This window comes from Artemia sp. Qi Xiang Cuo, chromosome 15 (genome assembly GCF_049724085.1).
Source record: "Artemia sp. Qi Xiang Cuo chromosome 15, ASM4972408v1, whole genome shotgun sequence".
Taxonomy (NCBI): domain Eukaryota; kingdom Metazoa; phylum Arthropoda; class Branchiopoda; order Anostraca; family Artemiidae; genus Artemia; species Artemia sp. Qi Xiang Cuo.
In genome coordinates, this window is record NC_142808.1 from 15,722,683 (window position 1) to 15,742,057 (window position 19,375).

General features: G+C 32.9%; 1 protein-coding gene across 1 annotated transcript in view; it reads left to right on the top strand.

Moving 5' to 3' along the window:
• The window catches only part of LOC148943377 (uncharacterized), a 29,244-nt gene extending 15,571 nt beyond the window's left edge, over positions 1-13,673 (top strand). The window contains exons 5-8 of the mRNA XM_089101116.1: positions 2,688-2,894; positions 7,903-8,180; positions 9,806-9,981; positions 12,177-13,673. Of these exons, the coding sequence (XP_088957242.1) occupies positions 2,688-2,894; positions 7,903-8,180; positions 9,806-9,981; positions 12,177-12,459 (944 nt within the window). The 3' untranslated portion in view covers positions 12,460-13,673. The remainder of the gene's footprint in view (positions 1-2,687; positions 2,895-7,902; positions 8,181-9,805; positions 9,982-12,176) is intronic.
• The last annotated feature ends 5,702 nt before the right edge of the window (positions 13,674-19,375 follow it).

Sequence of the window (19,375 nt, forward strand, 5' to 3'; positions counted from 1 at the left end):
CCACTAAATGGTGAGTGAACAAATACGAGCTGAAAATGACTGAAATACAAAAAAAATGAGGAATTCACAAAAATGTTTGTAAGATTTTTAATTTATTGCACCTTACAAGCGACCTGCTTATCTGACTTCCCTTGTCTATAAGCATATAGGAAGGACTTAGATTTGGGTGGTGGGGGGGGTGTACATTCAAAAAAGTAAAAGAAACTAGACAAGGCCCTATTCAGGGGGGGGGGGTAGGGGGTTCAACCCCCCCCCTCCCGAAATGTTTGTCTGACTCGTAAACACGTAACAAACAAATTTTGTTTGCGTTTTTTGAGGTTTCTTTGTGTAAATTTTCCCCCAGGATTTTTTTTTTTTTTAGTAAAACCCCCTCCGAAAAAAAAATCCTGGGTACCTTGAAGCTAGATAAATTTGTGTGAAATGTATAAAACTATTACTTAAAAATTTGATTAAGACTTGGGATTTTTTTGTGGGGGGGGGAGGGAAAGTGCGGTGTTAGATTCCCCTCCCACACTGCTTGCGTGCTATAAAAGATATCTTAAATGATATAGTATACATATAAGATATCTTGTGTAAATAATATCTCTGTGCTACATAGAGGAGGGAAAGTGCGTTCTTAGATTCCCCTCCCACACTGCTTGCGTGCTATGGAAGATATGTTAAATAATAAATTATATATATAAGACATCTTATATAAATCATACTTATGTAATATATCTAAATAATATATTATCTGAAAACATTTTTTTAATTTTGGTAGCTTCACCGGATTGTTTTCCATTGCTTGTTTCCATGCAGGCATGGAACAAAGAAAATGGGAATAAACCAACTTAACCATTATTTTTCACATCCTTTTACTTGCTTTCTTATTACTTTCAGTTTGCATTGAAAATAATTAAAATGTGAAGTAAGTTCTAAGTTCTATCAATTGGCCAAACATATTATAGATTATATCTAATATATTGTATTATAAAATATATAATATAATATATTAGTATATTATAATACATAATAATATTATATAATATATAATAATAGTATATAATATATCTATAATATATTATATTATAATATATTATATTATATTGAAATATATTTTTCTTCTTTCTTCTGAAAATGCGCTATATCTTCTTGTTTTATTTACAAAACTTTTGTGGAAATGGACCTTTGGATGACGAATTTGTTTTTGGTGATGGGTAGCAAATAACATCTTTGAACCAAAAGATGATCTATAATTCCAATTACCTGAAGTACATTTTTTTTCACTCTCTTATAAAGTTTGCAGCGCATAAGAGATGTATGCATCTCTTATAAGGATATGCCGGATATAAGGATATAAGGAAAATGCGCTATATCTTCTTGTTTTATTTACAAAACTTTTGTGGAAATGGACCTTTGGATGACGAATTTGTTTTTGGTGATGGGTAGCAAATAACATCTTTGAACCAAAAGATGATCTATAATTCCAATTACCTGAAGTACATTTTTTTTCACTCTCTTATAAAGTTTGCAGCGCATAAGAGATGTATGCATCTCTTATAAGGATATGCCGAAAGTATATCTTATATGTTTGACTATTATTTAAAATTCAAGCACCATGAAGAAACAAATGGCCAATGCTACCCTCATATTTATAAAATGATAGTTTATTTTTGACATTCCAACTTTATTTCAAAAAGCAAATAGACTAAATGAACTCTTTTTTTGTCGGAGCAATTCTTTACAAAAGTTAAATTTTGATAAAAGTCAGGTTTGAAGGGTGGTAGCCGCCTCGTATTGAGGGTGACCCTGAGTTTACATGAAAAACAGCAAAAAAAGAAGATACAAGCTTTCTCAAATGACAGTAAAGATCGATTTTAAAATTTTAAATGAATATAAATTATTGTCTATAAAATGTGGGCTACCCCCCCCCCCCCTCCATTCTTTACGCTAAAGTTTGACTCTTCGTCTCAATTCTTTAAAATAACTACTGAAACATAAGGGCTGTTGACTTGTAATAAGAATTTTTTTTAAAGCTCTGCGAAGCTTTGGCTTAAAGGTAAAAAAAATTGGATTTAAGATATATAAAAAAATAGGATAAATATACTCCAGAGCCATTGGTGGCTTAGAGAGCGCGGGATGAGACGGGGGCAAACCCCCTCGTGTACAGAATAATTTCTTTTCTTTTTCAGCATTAATGTCAGCTTTAATGTACTTTAATTTGAAAAAAAAATTCCATTCATATAACTAATGTAAAAGACCTCCCTATGCAGTTATGTGGTTTTTGTCACTAGCGGGTGCCAAATTTGACCAAAACAAACTTGGGTAATGAGACAATAAGTATAAGCTAAAAACATGTCGTACCGAAAAGCTTTAAAAAAATTCTGCTCAAGGTACAGTTGTCCTCGAGAATGAACAGATTGTTAATGCTTGAGTTTTATCAAAACGTTATCAAATTTAACGAATCAGTTTTGCTGATTCATTTTCAAAGCTTAAGGTGGCAATACTGACAAAATGTGGTATTGCCCTGAAAACTTCGAAATTTTTAACCAGTCAGAAGAAAAATCGTGGTTTCCAGGCAAAAGAAATGAGATGAAACCACAAGACATTTTTTGTATGTACTTTATTTGTTTGATTTCCGTTATTTATGATTTACATCAGGCCTTAGTTTTCTAGTGTTCAAATCACCGCTTATCTTAATATTTTAGTTCCGAACCATAGCTTTAGAGTGCCTGGATCAACTAGTTCATCGGAATCCGCTTCATATATTTCAACTCCTCCAACAGAAAGAAGGTCTTTCAAGCCCTCTGCCCCCAGAACAAATCCAAGAGTGGTCTATTCCGGGATCCATATGAATACCCCTCATCAAGTTTTCCCGTCAAATCTTGATTTGGATACATACCCGTTAAATCGATGTAAGTTTGTTCATCATTCTGTGAGTCTTAATTATCATCGTCTTTTGTGACAATTCTGTCTCTTTTATCAGATTAAATAAAAAAAAAAAGTTTTTTTTAACTGAAAGTAAGGAGCGACTTGTTGTTATTATTGTTTTGGTTCAAACTGCCACCTGCCATCTTTTGTGTTTAATCCAAACTACCACGACAGAAAAACAAAATGTTATTGCTCGTTAGAAGAAATGTTGTGACTCATCGTTCTTTTGACTGACTCAACATTTCTCGCGAGGGATTTCATCAGGTTTCAAAAACATTGAGATACTTGTCTTTCAAGAAATGAGAAGTAATTTTATTAGCTTGAAAAAAATACTTCACAAAAATTAGCCATGGAATTAAGCCACGCTTTTTAAAACTAAAATATCGGACTAATCTTTCTTATTTTTGTTGTTACCAATATATAAATTTTCTCTGCTTTGAGAAGACTTGAACCGCTTATTTTTAAGAGCATAAACAAGACAAATCAATAAATCAGTAAAATCATCAAATAAAAGCAAAAACAGGGTTTATTTTGGCCATTATGTACTTGACTCGGGGCTTATAAAACTAACCACAAAAAGAATAAGTTCTATTGAAAATTATTTACTATTAGCACTTTTTGTGCTATGTATACAATTATTATCAATTAAAAAATAGAAAAAGACCAACTAACAAAATATCGTGACTAAATCTCTAATGAACCTCGCTCTAATGAATCTCCTCAACGCCTCGCTCTTTGCGCTAAAGTTTGACTCTTTCTCACAACTCTATTTTTTAAAACAACAAAAAACTTTAGCGTAAAGAGGGATGCGTTGAGGAGGGGACACCCCCTTTCACATACGGAATAATTTATGTTCGTTTTAAGTTTTAATGTCGCTCCATACTTCCATTAGAAAAAAAAACTTGTCTTTTTTTATTTAGTATATAAAAAGAATGAATTACGACAAAACAGTATACACTGGACTAGGCTTAGATATGGCTCAGTGCCAGGTGAGGCTATAGGTTCTGCTTCAGACTGCTATCCTTGGGTTTATTAATGAATTTTGATTTTAATCAGAGATAAGTCTTATTTTAGCAGGAGCTCGTATGGCTCAGTGCCAGGTGAGGCTATAGGGTCTGGCTCAGACCGCTATCCTTGGGTTTATTAATTACTTGTTTTTAATCAGAAATAAGTCTTATTTTAGCAGGAGCTCATATGGCTCAGTGCCAGGTGAGGCTATAGGTTTCTGCTCATACTGCTATCCTTGAGTTTATTATTGACTTGATTTTAATCAGAGATAAGTCTTATTTTTGCGGGAGCTCATATGGCTCAGTGCCAGGTGAGGCTATTGGTTCTGGCTCAGCCTGCTATCCTTGGGTTCATTAATGACTTTTGATTTTAGCCGGACATAAATCTTATTTTAGCAGGAGCACTGATAGAGTAGTTAATATTATTCTTTGCTGTGTCTAATCCTTTCGGCAATTCATCACTTTCTAATAAACAGATATGGATATTCTTCTAGAGAATAAAGTTCGTTAACTTGCTTAATTTCTCCCTCTCCAGCTTTAAAAGACCGATATGCGGAAAATATTTCTAGACTTGATGCCTCCCCCTCTAACTAAATTAATTCAACAGTTTTCATAAAAGTGCCATTTGATTCCTAAAAATTATTCCCAATAAAAACTACTTGAAAAATTGTAGCCGAAAGAACTACAACATATAAAGAACTAAGTGTGGATCTACGACGAGGGGGCTGAAGCTCTTTGGACTGTAATAATAATTTAATCCAACTTGTTTGAACTATTATCGAGTTTTTCAATTTTTTTTTTTTTAGCTACATCAACTATACACATTGAATAGCAGTATTGCTTTTCCTGCAAGTCAATATCCTGTCTGAACCTAGCTCTTATTTTAGGAAATATTCTCCTTTTTTGGAGACGCTCTTATTTTAGGAATAATTAAGGAATTAGTCTCCTTTTCCTAACCTTGAAAAAAACTGATTCGCCAACAAATAAAAAGCCTTAAAAACTTAAATGATTTAAAATCTTTTGTTCAAACCAAAATTTTCAGGTTTATGTGAGATTCATTGTGGAAAAAAGTTTTAAAAACTTAAATGATTTAAAATCTTTTGTTCAAACCAAAATTTTCAGGCTCCTGTGAGATTCATTGTGGAAAAAAGCCTTAAAAACTTAAATTATTAAAAATTTTTTTATCAAACCAAAATTTTCAGTCTCATGTGAGATTCATTGTAGAAAAAAGCCTTAAAAACTTAAATGATTTAAAATCTTTCGTTCAAACCAGAATTTTCATGTTCCTGTGATATTCATTGATGAAAAAAAGTCTTTAAAAATTAAATGATTAAAAAAATTTTTTTCAAACCAAAATTTTCAGGTTTATGTGAGATTCATTGTGGAAAAAAGTCTTAAAAAATTAAATGATTAAAAATCTTTTGTTCAAACTAAAATTTTCAGGTTTCTGTGAGATTCATTGTGGAAAAAAGTCTTAAAAACTTAAATGATTAAAAATTTTTCGTAAAAACCAAATTTTTCAGGCTCCTTTTATATTCATTGTTTAAAAAATGTATTAAAAAATTAAATGATTTAAAATTTTTTTTTCAAACCAAAATTTTCAGGTTTCTGTGAGATTCATTGTGGAAAAAAGTCTTAAAAACTTAAATGATTAAAAATATTTTGTTCAAACCAAAATTTTAAGGTTTCTGTGAGATTCATTGTGGAAAAAAAGTCTTAAAAACTTAAATGATTTAAAATCTTTTGTTCAAACCAAAATTTTCAGGCTCCTGTGAGATTCATTGTGGAAAAAAGCCTTAAAAACTTAAATGATTTAAAATCTTTTGTTCAAACCAAAATTTTCAGGCTCCTGTGAGATTCATTGTGGAAAAAAGCCTTAAAAACTTAAATGATTTAAAATCTTTTGTTCAAACCAAAATTTTCAGGTTTCTGTGAGATTCATTGTGGAAAAAAGTCTTAAAAACTTAAATGATTTAAAATCTTTCGTTCAAACCAAAATTTTCAGGCTCCTGTGAGATTCATTGTGGAAAAAAAGTCTTAAAACTTAAATGATTTAAAATCTTTTGTTCAAACCAAAATTTTCAGGTTTCTGAGAGATTCATTGTTGAAAAAAGTCTTAAAAACTTAAATTATTTAAAATCTTTTGTTCAAACCAAAATTTTCAGGCTCCTGTGATATTCATTGTGGAAAAAAGCCTTAAAACTTAAATGATTAAAAATCTTTTGTTCAAACCAAAATTTTCAGGTTTCTGTGAGATTCATTGTGGAAAAAAGCCTTAAAAACTTAAATGATTTAAAATCTTTCGTTCAAACCAAAATTTTCAGGCTCCTGTGAGATTCATTGTTGAAAAAAAGTCTTAAAAAATTAAATGATTTAAAATTCTTTGTTCAAACAAAAATTTTCAGGTTTCTGTGAGATTCATTGTGTAAAAAAGTTTTAAAAAATTAAATGATTAAAAATTTTTCGTTAAAACCAAAATTTTCAGGTTTCTTTGAGATTCATTGTGGAAAAAAAGTATTGAAAAATTAAATGATTAAAAATTTTTTTTTCAAACCAAAATTTTCAGGTTTCTGTGAGATTCATTGTCGAAAAAAGTCTTAAAAGCTTAAAAGATTTAAACTCTTTCTTTCAAACCAAAATTTTCAGGCTCCTTTGAGATTAATTGTGTAAAAAAAGTCTTAAAAACTTAAATGATTAAAAATTCTTCTATAAAAACAGAATTGTAAGCATCATGTGATATTCATGGTGTAATAAAGCCTTAAAAGCTTAAAAGATTTAAAATCTTTCGTTCAATCCAAAATTTTCAGGTTTCTGTGAGATTCATTGTGGAAAAAAGCCTTGAAAACTTAAATGATTAAAAATTCTTTGTACAAACCAAAATTTTCAGGCTTCTGTGAGATTCATTGTGGAAAAAAGTCTTAAAAGCTTAAAAGATTTAAAATCTTTCGTTCAAACCAAAATTTTCAGGCTCCTGTGAGATTCATTGTGGAAAAAAAGCCTTAAAAACTTAAATGATTTAAAATCTTTCGTTCAAACCAGAATTTTCAGGTTTCTGTGAGATTCATTGAGTTGAGAGATACCTTTATTTGTCAATTCACAAAACAACAAATCAAATTAAACAAACATAGCCACTACTAGAAGGTCAAATAACCTGTGTTGAATCAATTAATTAATTAATTTATTTAATCAATAACATATAATTAAATACACTAAAATAAAAAAAATTAAATGAAAAAAGATAATAAGAAGAAGAAAGAAATGATGAATAATTGATTGCAATTATAGGGTGTTCATCATTTGACCTCAAGAAAAAATTAAAAAAAACTAAAACTTTGGAAGACATTCATCTTGATAATTAAAATCTGAAATAACATAATCTTGAAAGAATAAGACTGCTCTAAGATGAAATTAAATAAAAAACACAACAAGATTTTTTTAACTGAAAGTAAGGAGCGACATTAAAACTTAAAATAAACATAAATCATTCTGTATATGAAAGAGACTGTCCCCTCCTCAACGCCTCGCTATTTACGCTAAAGTTGTTATTGTTTTAAAAAATAGAGTTGTGAGAAAGAGTCAAAATTCCGTTTTTTAGAGTTTCGAGCCGGTTCGCTCCATATTTACAGTTTGTTACCAAGAACTGTTTGATAATCAATACTATGAACTGGTGACAGATCACAAGGAGGCGTAACCATGTATATTATTCATTAAGTGCTTATAGGCTTGGGCGGTGGGTGGTTTATATGTTATATTTAATTTTTATCTCTTAACTCATTAGAAAATTGAATACATTTTTATTTATTAATTGCCATTGGTAAACATTTAAAGCTGTTACAAATATATAGTTTCAGTAATTCTATTGGTATTGAGATTCTGAGTAGAACGGCTGTGTTGATACTTTTTATATGTTCAGTATTCCTTTCCGCTCTATTTATTTCCATTTTTAAATTTGTATTTTTTGTACCTATTCTGTATTATTGCCAAGGTAATTTGAACAGAAGAAAACAGAGGCTTCCGAGACGACTCACAAAAGAGCCATCTGTATCTGGGACAATTCCAAGCACATCAATATTTGGGAAAATTTCAAGGCGACGCCTTGGGGATTCTATGGCCAAGGAAGAATGGGATAGTGACGACAGCTCTCTTGAAGAACATTTGATAGAGCGGGTACCTAGGTCAAGTCTCATCCACCGTGGATCAAGACTGACACTTGATAGAAAGGGATATTTGACGCCCTCTGAGCCAAGTGATACAACAACTAACGTGAGTTAAATTTGGATTTAAAACTAATTAACTTTTTAATTAACTAATTTAATTAATTAACTAATTTAACTTTTGAGTTAAATGCTAAGGACGTGAAGTTGAATATGGAAACTGTTGTTACTTAAGTTTGAGATCAGCTTTGCTTTATCTTCTTAACTTTGCCCCCCCCCCTCCCCTCCATTTTATAACGAAAAAGGTAAGTGAGGAGATGTCTGAAACCTAAAATAGTATTAACAACTCGTCATTGGTAATACAAAATGTTGTTTATTACAATAAAATTTTGGTACTTATTGGTCCTTAATGGTTAGGTCCTTATTTGGGCCTGGGTTAGAACGGTCGCAACAGTGGTAACTTAAAATTGTAAGTGGAATAATGTATAAGGATTTTAGTTAACCCCTGTGCGTAAGACTGCGAGACTCAAATTTTGAAGATGACAAGATTCAACTTTCAGTGATTTTCTCTTAAATTTATATTACTAAGAAGGGAGGGGGATTTTGTCTGTAAGTTATGATATACGTCCTATCCTCAATTCCTGGATAGCAGGCAATATCAACTTAACGTCGCCAATAATTATTCCCTTCTGAATGAGTTAGGAAAAATGCAGGTTTGTATTTTCAGCACTAATATTTCGTTGAAAAAGATGAAAGTTCATTTTCTCAGTCGTAACATAACGTAATTTTTACCCTGCTTATAATTGTACGTTCATTAAGTACGTGTTTAACGTTATAATTTGTAACTGTTCATTTACCCGATTTCCCAAGATTGTTTTCGTTTTTGAAAATTATAAATTTTTGTTGCAGTTCCACGTTTTGTCAGTGTTGCCAAGTTGCGCCATGAAAATGATGAAGCTAAAATAATCAGTTAAATTTGAGATCGCTTTTAGTTTGTAAAAAATTGAGCAATCCAATGGAACAATTCATTGATTCCACACTAAAACAGACACAACCTGGAAAAAAATGAATGACAAACTGTCGTTTAATACTCATTAACCGCCTATAGACAAGCCAGAGTGAGGTGTGAACTCAAGCAAATTTGCCACTATACTTTTCTAGCATGAGCCCCCCAACGAGTGACTCTGTCTGTTCAATCTTTGTTAAAAGACTATGTTTTTCTTTCTTTCCATTCTATGTTTCTCAATTATTTTGAATATTTGACTACTTCGGTTTCCACTTTTGTAATAATTTTTTAGTAGCCTTTTCTTCTGATTATCAGTAATTCTGATAAACTAAATTATTTGAAAGATTTAAGATAGAGCATTTTGTGTCCATGTAAGGGTTGCTGTAAAAGCCATAGTAAGTAGGTATCCCTCCCCCAACGGGGGATACTAAGTGAATAATAAAGCAAAGACTGAAAGGGAATCGTCTGAAGTTTTTCTTCTGAAGTCTTGTATTCTTCTTTCTTTCTAACTAGGTATTGTATCCAATCCATACGGAGTTTTTGTTAAATAATATTTTTCGAGTCCCTGCCTTCTTAATGCAGGAAGTGTATTTAAATAAATTTTTTATTATTATTTTATTAGTTATAAATTATTTTATTAATTAATTATATAATTTTCTGATTATTAATAAATTTCAATCGAGAGGTTTCGCAATTCACTAATCCGAGTAACATATTTTTTTTTTCAGTATGAACAAGAAATTTTGGAGCTTCGAGGAGCAATGGAAGAGCTGGATTGCCGTCTTAGCAGAGCAGAGAAACTCTACGTCAGCAATCCAGGAAGTTCTTTTCCTTTGTCTTCTGTAAATTCAACAACAACTAATAATGAAATAAGAGATGAGCATTTAATGGTAATGATTAACAGGTAAGCTTTAACCAGTTTTAATTCAATGGTTTAGTTGTGTATTATTCTCCCTTAATCACTACCAGCATCTTTCTTTTCCTATTTTTGTTCTTTCTCTCTCTCTCTCTCTCTCTCTCTCTCTCTTTCTCCATCTCCTTCCACCTCTCTTTCTTCCTCCAATTCTCTCTCCCTCTAACTCTCTCTCTCTATCTCTCTCTCTCTCCCTCTCTCTCTCCATCTCCTTCCACCTCTCTTTCTTCCTCCAATTCTCTCTCCCTCTAACTCTCTCTCTCTCTATCTCTCTCTCTCCCTCTCACCCTCTATCTTTTATATTTATTTTTTTAAAATTATATATTATTTATTTTTTAGTTCAAAGAATTAAATTTGGTTTTCAAGAAAACCCTTTCTTTAATTCCCTTTGTTATGAATCGATTACTGGTACTAATATCATTCTGTTTTTAAAGAATTTATAACCAAGCTTAAATATAAGATTTACATGAAATTTTCAATGTCTGATTTTTTCAGGAATTCAGTTTTAGGTAAAAAATGAAAAAAACTATTATCTGATCAAAAGAATTTTCCGGTTACGATAATCAGGTTGAAATTTAAATATCTCTTTGCACATGTTTGTATTACTAAAAATGGCAGAAAATTAGAAGAGAACAACACATTGTCCCACTGTAACTTAAGTTTCAAATCGAGTATTTCAAAAAACTTTGTGTTAGCTCGTATCAAAAAAATCGTTTTATGGGCATTTAACTTGCGCCAATTTTCCTTAGCAATTTTAGATTAATATGTAACGCCTTTCTAATTCAACAAAAGGGATTCTTTTTTTATAATCACAGTGTATATTTATGACTGACATAACAATCCTGCAAAAGGTGTGGAATAAGCCGCTTTACTACTACTACTACTAACAAGTCAACGCAGCACCAAGCGGCCAGAGACCAACACAGCTATGTACGCTCCTCCTCCATTCCAATCTATTCAAAGCCCCCCTCTTTACACCCTCCCAGGAAGTTCCCATTTCCCTTAAATCTTTCTTTATGACATCCTCCCACCCCAAACGCGGATGACCTGCTTTTCATTTAGCCTTTGATGGTTGGCCAGAAAGGACAATTTTCAGCAATCTGTCATCCTTCATCCGCAAAACGAGTCCAAGCCATCTCAACCTTTCTCGGAAACCCGGGAAATAAATCCTTACACTATTTGTCAGTCTTAGGCTTCCAAGCATATTTCTGACTGGCACAGAAAGTATATGAAACACAGGAAATAACGTTTTTAATGTGAAGTTTTACCATTAGGAAATTTTAATTTTTAATGGTTGTGAAAAGAAAATTGTTACTTTTATACATCGTTACCTTCATGCAATGATCATGATAAAGAAATCCCTAACCTGAGAATTTTTTATCGAGTTGAAAGGTTTGTTTTCAGTTTGTTTTCATCTAATGGCTTTTTTCATGAGGTGTTGTGGCTTTTAAGGTAAATACACCTAAGAAAATTGCAGAGATTAGTGTTGCATTGGCCACGGGTGATTATGTTCTGCCATGAGCTACTAGGGGGCTAGTAATTATTGCGTTCTGATATGTATTCAAAATTTTGATTTATTATCAGGCTTATCCTGACCTGACCGTAACCTAGCCTGATTTGAAACAAAGAAATGAATATAAAGACGACAAACTGTTCTATGACCAGTAAATGAAAACGAAGGGAGACAAAAAATCAAACGAATATTTTGCCCGTATACAACAAGGCGTATTAAGCGTAGAGAAAATATAACTAACTAAATAAAAACTGTATGAAAACTAAAATAGACTAGCGAAAATTTATAATATACAATTACTCACATATACAATTGCCAGCTACCTTCATGAAACCAGAAAAGCATCTGAAAAGTAGCCTGATTTGTAACTAATTTCAAAATTTATTTTCAATTTTATATTTCAGTTATTTTTATAATTCAGTTATTATTATAATTCAGTTACAACTATATTTAATTTAGGTTATAATGAATAAATGGTAAAAGTCGGTGAGTTGAGGAAAACGAGATAAAATGACCAAGCTTAGTTCTGGATATTCTTTAGATTTGTTTTTATTACATTTTTAGGTTTATTAGATACATTTGTGTACTAAAATTTGATTTATTAAGGCTTATATTGACCTGGCCATAACCTAGCCTGATCTGTAGTCAATTTCAAAATTCAATTTCTTTTCAGGCTTGTCATATTAGAGAATGAGCTTCAAAAGGAAAAACAGCAGATGGCAGATAAGCAGCAGTTCATTGAAGCTCAAGTGCAAACAATTAAAGCTCTTGATGCCGCCAATTCACGGCTTCTTGGTGCACTGGCCCAGTTACGCGACCGGGGACAGGCGTCTTTTTCTGTGTCTGAAGTAAAGGAGTTGCAAGCAACTGACAGAAATTCCGATTTAGCTCCACTCTCAACAATAACACAACGGATCCTTGCAGACTTTGGCGATATGCAATCAAGTTCTTGTTGAATTTCTAGTCTAGATTTTGTCTTTTCTGTCTCTTGCTTGAGAATTAGTCTCTAACATTCTTATTGGTCATTTTAAAATTATGTTTATTTAAGAAACTATTTTATTTTTATGTTATTAATTCAACTCTCGGTTGGTGTTTGTGTTGGGCCCATATTTGCGATACTAAAAAAAACGACAGTAGAAATAAATCGTAAGAAAAACTACAAAATTGTATTAGTATACTTTTTTAAATTGTCATCTTTTCTATGAAGTCTTAACTCTACAAAGTCTGACAGTTTACTATAAGATAACTTAATTTTTTGAATTAAAAAGTTTTTTTGAGGGGAGGAACGACTGGTGGGAAAGTGCCGGTTTGTCCCTGTTATTTCCGAATTGGGAGGGGGACTGGCCAGACCTACCAAAATTTCAATTATTAATATTTTGTTCAGTCATTGATTAGTTGGTTTAGATTTAGTAAAAAATCAATATTCAAACCAGTGAGAAATACAATCTTTAGCCTGAATAATAAAGCTGGCTGGTGGCCCATCCAATGTCTCCCGTCCCTTGTCTAAAGGGTGATCATGCTAGGATTTAAAATTTTTATTACTAGGGAAGTAAGAGCCCCGGTGGCTCTAAAAATTGCCAAATCTTTGCCAAAAATTGCCAAATCTTTAGCGCAAATTTTTTTAAAATAATCAGGCAAGGATTTTCTTACCATGTAATTGAGGTACCAAATGAAGCAGCTGCCGTCCCACCAATGTTTTATGATTACCAAGCGAACCTGAACCCAGGGCCCCTCTAAGTATTGACTGTCTGAATTTTCTTGGAGTCCTTTTAATTAGGTTCATTTTGAGCATGTTCAATTACGGGTAGGCGATTTGGAAAACTATCAATGCTAATTTTCTACCGTTGTAAGTTTATAAACGCTGGTTTAGTGAATAAATCAATGCTCATTGAGGTTTTACAGTATTTTATTATTACTATTATACACATTTTAATTACTCTTACTACATTTTAATAATAAAATATCATTACTATTTTATTATTATACACAGTATTTTGTTATTTTTTTTATGCTATCAATTAACTTTGCAGATTATATTAAGCCAAATTGTCCAAGCATATATGTCTTAGAAACGTGTATTTATTCATATAAAGAAAAAGTGTGATCCATGATATATTACTCATGTTCCTTGATAACTGCCTTGGTGATATGTCTACTCTTTTTGTGGGGGGGGGGGATTAGTGCTATTTAAATTTGGCTGGCTAATTTAATAATTTCGCTTTGAATTTCTCAAGGAGAATAAACATCGCAGTATTACAACTTTAAGTAGGCACTGTTTGTTACAACGTAACTCGCATAAATATTAGTATTTTCACGCAGTTTCAAAAGAAACTGAGGAACAGAGGGAGGGGGGAGGGCAGCAATGATTCAGATTTTATACATATTACTAAGTTTTGAACAATGAATTTAGTTTCATTAGTCTTGTAGTATTGTTAAATGGCGTCAATACCTTCTTTGTCTGTAAAACACCATTTTTAAATGCGTAGATAGTCGAATTGCAAATCTTTTATGAATTCACTAATTCAGAATACTGTTAACTGATAAACAAAACATTATAAGGTGATTAATTTGCTTCAAATTGGCGTTTTAATGGTTTTCGCTTAAAATCTTTGGTTTTTGCGTGTCAATTGTCCAGCTTTTATTACTAAAATGTTTACTTTCTGAGAGCAAAACAAAAAGCCCAGTTTTTTAGTTTTTCTATCTCATGTTTGCATTTCCCAAGTTGATTTGGGTGCAGTTTTTGTCTAAAAGTCCACTAAGGCCTCACGTGTAAAAGCCCATAATACGTCTAGGCATCTCCGGATTTCCCCACGCCCATCATTCCCCCAAACACATCCAATCAAAATTTTGAGACAGCCATTTTGTTCAGTGTAGTTGATTTCCAGATATAAAATTTGTTTTTGAAGAGGATATTCCCCCACAACCCTCAGAGCAAGGGTTTTAAGTTATGTCTTGGGGGCCTATAATGTTCTTATAGAAGGCGTTGTCTTAAAAAATTCAAAACAGGCTCATTTGATTGGAAATTCAAAGGGCTAGTACCCTTTTTAATAGTCAAAAGTGATTGGAGGGCAACTAGGCCCCCCCGCCCATCATTCCCCCAAACACATCCAATCAAAATTTTTATATAGTCATTTTGTTCAGGTTAGTTGATTTCCAGATAGAAAATATTATTTTTAGGAGGACACTCCCCCACAACACTCGGGGCAAGGGTTTTAAGTTATGCCCTGGGGGAATATAAGGTTATAAAAGAAGGCGTTGTCGTAGAAACTTCAAAAAAGGCTCATTCGATTGGAAATTCAAAGGGCTAGTGTCCGTTTCAATAGTCGAAAGTGAGGGGCAAAACCCTTCATTCCCCCAAACACATCCAATCAAAATTTTGAGATAGACATTTTGTCCAGCGTAGTTGATTTCCAGATAGAAAATATATTTTTTGAGGAGGACACTTCCCTACAACCCTCGGGGCAAGGGTTTTAAGTTATCAATGGGGCCACTCCCCCAGAGCCTTCAGGGCAAGGGTTGTAAGTTATGCCCTGGGGGCATATAAGGTTTTTATAGAAGGCGTTGTTCAGAGAATCTTCAAAAAAGGCTCATTCGATTGGAAGTTCAAAGGGCTAGTGCACTTTTTAATAGTCGAAAGTTATTGGAGGGCAACTACCCCCCCCCACGCCCATCATTCCCCCAAACACATCCAATCACAATTTTGAGATAGCCATTTTTTCAAGCGTAGTTGATTTCCAGATAGAAAATATGTTTTTGAGGAGGACACTTCCCTACAACCCTCGGGGCAAGGGTTTTAAGTTATCAATGGGGCTATATAAGGTTTTTATAGAAGTCGTTGTCGTAGAAACTTCAAGAAAGGTTCATTCGATTGGAAATTTAAAGGGCTTATACCCTTTTCTAATAGTCGAAAATAATTGGAGGACAACTAGCCCTCCCCCCCCACGCCCATCATTCCCCCAAACACATCCAATCAAAATTTTCAGATAGCAATTTTTTTCAGCGTACTTGATTTCCAGATAGAAAATATGTCTTCGAGGAGGACACTCCCCACAACCCTCAGGGCAAGGGTTTTAAGTTATACCCTGGGGGCATATAAGGTTTTTATAGAAGGCGTTGCAGTAGAAACTTCAAAACAGGCTCATTCGATTGGAAATTCAAGGGGATAGTACCCTTTTTAATATTCAAAAGTGATTGGAGGGCAACTAGCCCCCCCCCCCACGCCAATCATTCCCTCAAACACATCCAATCAAAATTTTTAGATAGCCATTTCGTTCAGCTTAGATTCGTTCAGCTTAGATTCAGTTTGGATTTCTCAAGAAAAGATCAGCAGAAAGCCAGCTACTTGTCGCTAAAAATGCCTGGAGAAAATGTATGGATTGTGAGATGCAGGTAGATATTTTGTACTTAGATTGGTTTCTTTCAGATTAAGCGTGATTTAACACTAATGGAATATTTAAATGAAGTTTTAATTTAATTCAAATAAAGTAATTTTCATAATCACCGTGATCTAGTTCCTTATTCTAGATATCAATTTTGTTGCTGTACGCCTTTATGTGTAAAAACGAATTCACCTCCTCAAAATCAACCCCAATCTTCAAAAAACCAAATTTTTAGTTTTATGTTCATATCAAGGTGATTTTCATAATCACCGTGATCTAATACCCTATTCTAGACGCGAATTTTGTTTTTGTACGTCTTTACATGGAAGCACTAATTTCACCTTCTTAAAATCAACCTCAACCTAAAAAAAAAATTAAGTTTTAACTTTACGTTCAAATAAAAGTGATTTTCATAATCACCGTGACTATTACACTATTCTAGACATCAATTTTGTTGTTGTACGCCAATACAGGAAAAACAAAATTCACCCCCTCAAGATAAACCTAAACAAAAACATATTTATGAAACAGATAGATGAGCCAACTTTGCATATTTGGAATCAGCACATTTTTTTAGTTGGGTAGTCAAATAATCTTTTATCTTGCAATTTGTTCTCGGTCAAACCGTTCTCTTCCTGGACTAATAATACTTTACTTTACTTTACTAAACTAAAAGGTACAGTAATTTTTCACTTAAATTTTTAGACTAGCCCATATTAGGCTAGAGTAGATAAATACTTTTGAGTACTTCTTTCTTTATTTTATATTCAGAAAATTTGCCATTTATGAAACACACAGTTTCCCATTTAACTGCACATTTTTACATTATAGCCTATTACATACCTCCATATATAGAAAATTAATCAGATAAAATATGAAAAGATAGATAAGGATAATAAAACAAAAAAATAGAAAAAGGATAACTCTAAAATAAAAAATTATGGGAGGGGCATCAAGGCCAGCAAGATTAAAATAATATAGAACATCTACCATTTAAGATTACATCTAAGATGTAAGATCTTAGCACATACATGAGTAAAAGAACGGCCTTTGGGAGATTCTGGTTTCTGGGGCCTTTGGGTCCCAAAGATAAATCTGGAGATTTATCTTTGGGAGATTCTGGTTTTCTGGTGCAACATGTTCATCGTTTCTACAAAAGTGCATTTGTGAATAATTTGATCAGTTGCATAATTTGCAGCCGTTACTCCTGTTGTTCTGTTTTTCCTCCTGTTTTCCTCCCGTTTCCAGCCGTTACTTCTGATGTTCTGTTTTTCCTCCTGTTTTTCCTAGCCGTTACTCCTGTTGTTCTGTTTTTCCTCCTGTTTTCCTCCCGTTTCCAGCCGTTACTCCTGTTGTTCTGTTTTTCCTCCTGTTTTCCTCCCGTTTCCAGCCGTTACTCCTATTGTTCTGTTTTTCCTCCTGTTTTCCTCCCGTTTCCAGCCGTTACTCCTGTTTATGTTTTAGTTGTCCTCCGCTTATCTTTGGTCAATAAAAAGGGGATTAGGAGTTCCGATTGAATGAGCCCTATTCAAATTTCTACAACCATCCATTCTATACAAAGTGACCAAAAAAATAAAGCTATTCTTAAGCCTTTTGGCGTCCGTTCATACCAGCGCAAGATAATGCAAGGTTTAGGACGTCTGATTGGAACCTTTATCCCAATAGAAAAAAAAATTTCTTAATTAAAAAAGAAGTTTTTCCCCCTGTAGAATCTAGATATGTTGCAGCTATCATTAGAAATTATGGTGTTTTTTATCCTCCCTCTCCCCTGCAAGATAGCTATGAACTGCCTAAAATTCATGCGATATTGCTCTATGGTGTGTGAACGAAAAATGAATTTTGGAATCTCGCTGGATGAAAATTCTTAACGAGATACTTAAAATCTCCCTCGTGAATACTCCCCACCCCTTTAGTAAGTAAAAGAATTGAAAAAACAGGAAATGGAATTGTCCTGGGATAATTTCCCGGGGGAGGGGGATTTTACGCGGAAAAGCTCTCCATGGAGGAATTTTCTATAGGGGAGAGATTTCTATTGAGGAGGAGGTGGATTTCCCGGCATTATTTGAAAAACGATCAAAAATCAAATAAAAAAAAGTGATTTCAAATAAAAGTAAGGAGTAGCATTAAAACTTAAAGCAATAAAAAATTATTCAGAATACGAGGGGGTCTTCCCCTTACCTCTTTACCCTAAAGTTAGACCTTTTGTCCCACTTCTCAAAGAACGACTCCGGAAACACAAGGACCGTTTAATTAAAATTTTTAATTTAATTTATTTTTAATAATTAAAAAAAATTAATTGAAAGCTTTTTTGAAAGTACTAAAAACCTTAGTGTGAAGAGCGGCACATTTCTCCTCACGTTTAGAATAATATCTATTCGTTTTATTGGTCGCTCCTTACTTTCAGTTAAAAAGACTTGTTTGATATTTAATTTTATTCTCTAGATCAATCAAATTGATCAGATTGCTTCCATGTCTTTTAGTACAAAGACTGATGCTGCAATCTCCCTTTCGATTGGTCAGTCATAAAGACTATGCTTGAAAGCTGAATGCAGCTCAACTTACCAAATTACGTGTTACATGCATTATTGGTACTGCAGCCGGTCATAATTTGGATTCCATCCATACATGCAACTACGTGGCTCGGATATTAATAAAAGACAAAGATGACCAGACTTTTTTCATCAATAATTCATTAAAGTCATTCATTATTGTATGTCATCTACATGTATATGATGTATATATATACGAGTCGCTCAATTGATTCTATTTCCGACCGTTTTGTTCCGCCAGCTGGATACAAATATTTCTATACACATGATAAGCGTCACTGACGTGGAAGAAAGCAAGGAATTTTGCTTGCGTTTTTGCGTAAAAGTACATCAGCTATACCTAAGGGCAAAACGAGGGAACCAGTAAAAGTAGGCTAGTTTTTCACTTGCCCGTCAATATTTCTGTAACCACGAATAAACCATAAAATATTCAAAAGTAATTTTTATAAGCAAGTGATTATCAAGAATGTTGGAAAACATCCTGGGAATATAGCATTCCATGAGGATTTAACTAGAATAAGGAATAATCGTATATAGGCAAGCCTGGAATTCATAATGTGTCTTTTTTTCAACTTTCTTTTAAAATGTAACGAAAGTGCCAAAAATCTTTCCGTTAAATATACTTGGGTGCCTAAAAAACAATCTTTTTTGGAAATGTTAAGCTACTGGTGCTGTTTAAGGATTTTTTGTTCCTAATTTTAAAAAAAAACTTTCAGTCCAATTGAAAAAAAGCTCTAAGATTCGTTTTTTCCTTTTCTGAAACGTTAAGATTTATCAGCGCATGATAATAGTTAATATTTATCGTTAAGATTTATTTGTGAACGTTAAGATTTGAATGTTATGTGACGTTTTAAAGTTATGGGAACGTTAAGATAAGAAAACCTTAAGATTTATCTGTGAACGCATCAAAATAGAAATTTGAAAGTTTTTTTTTATATGCAATA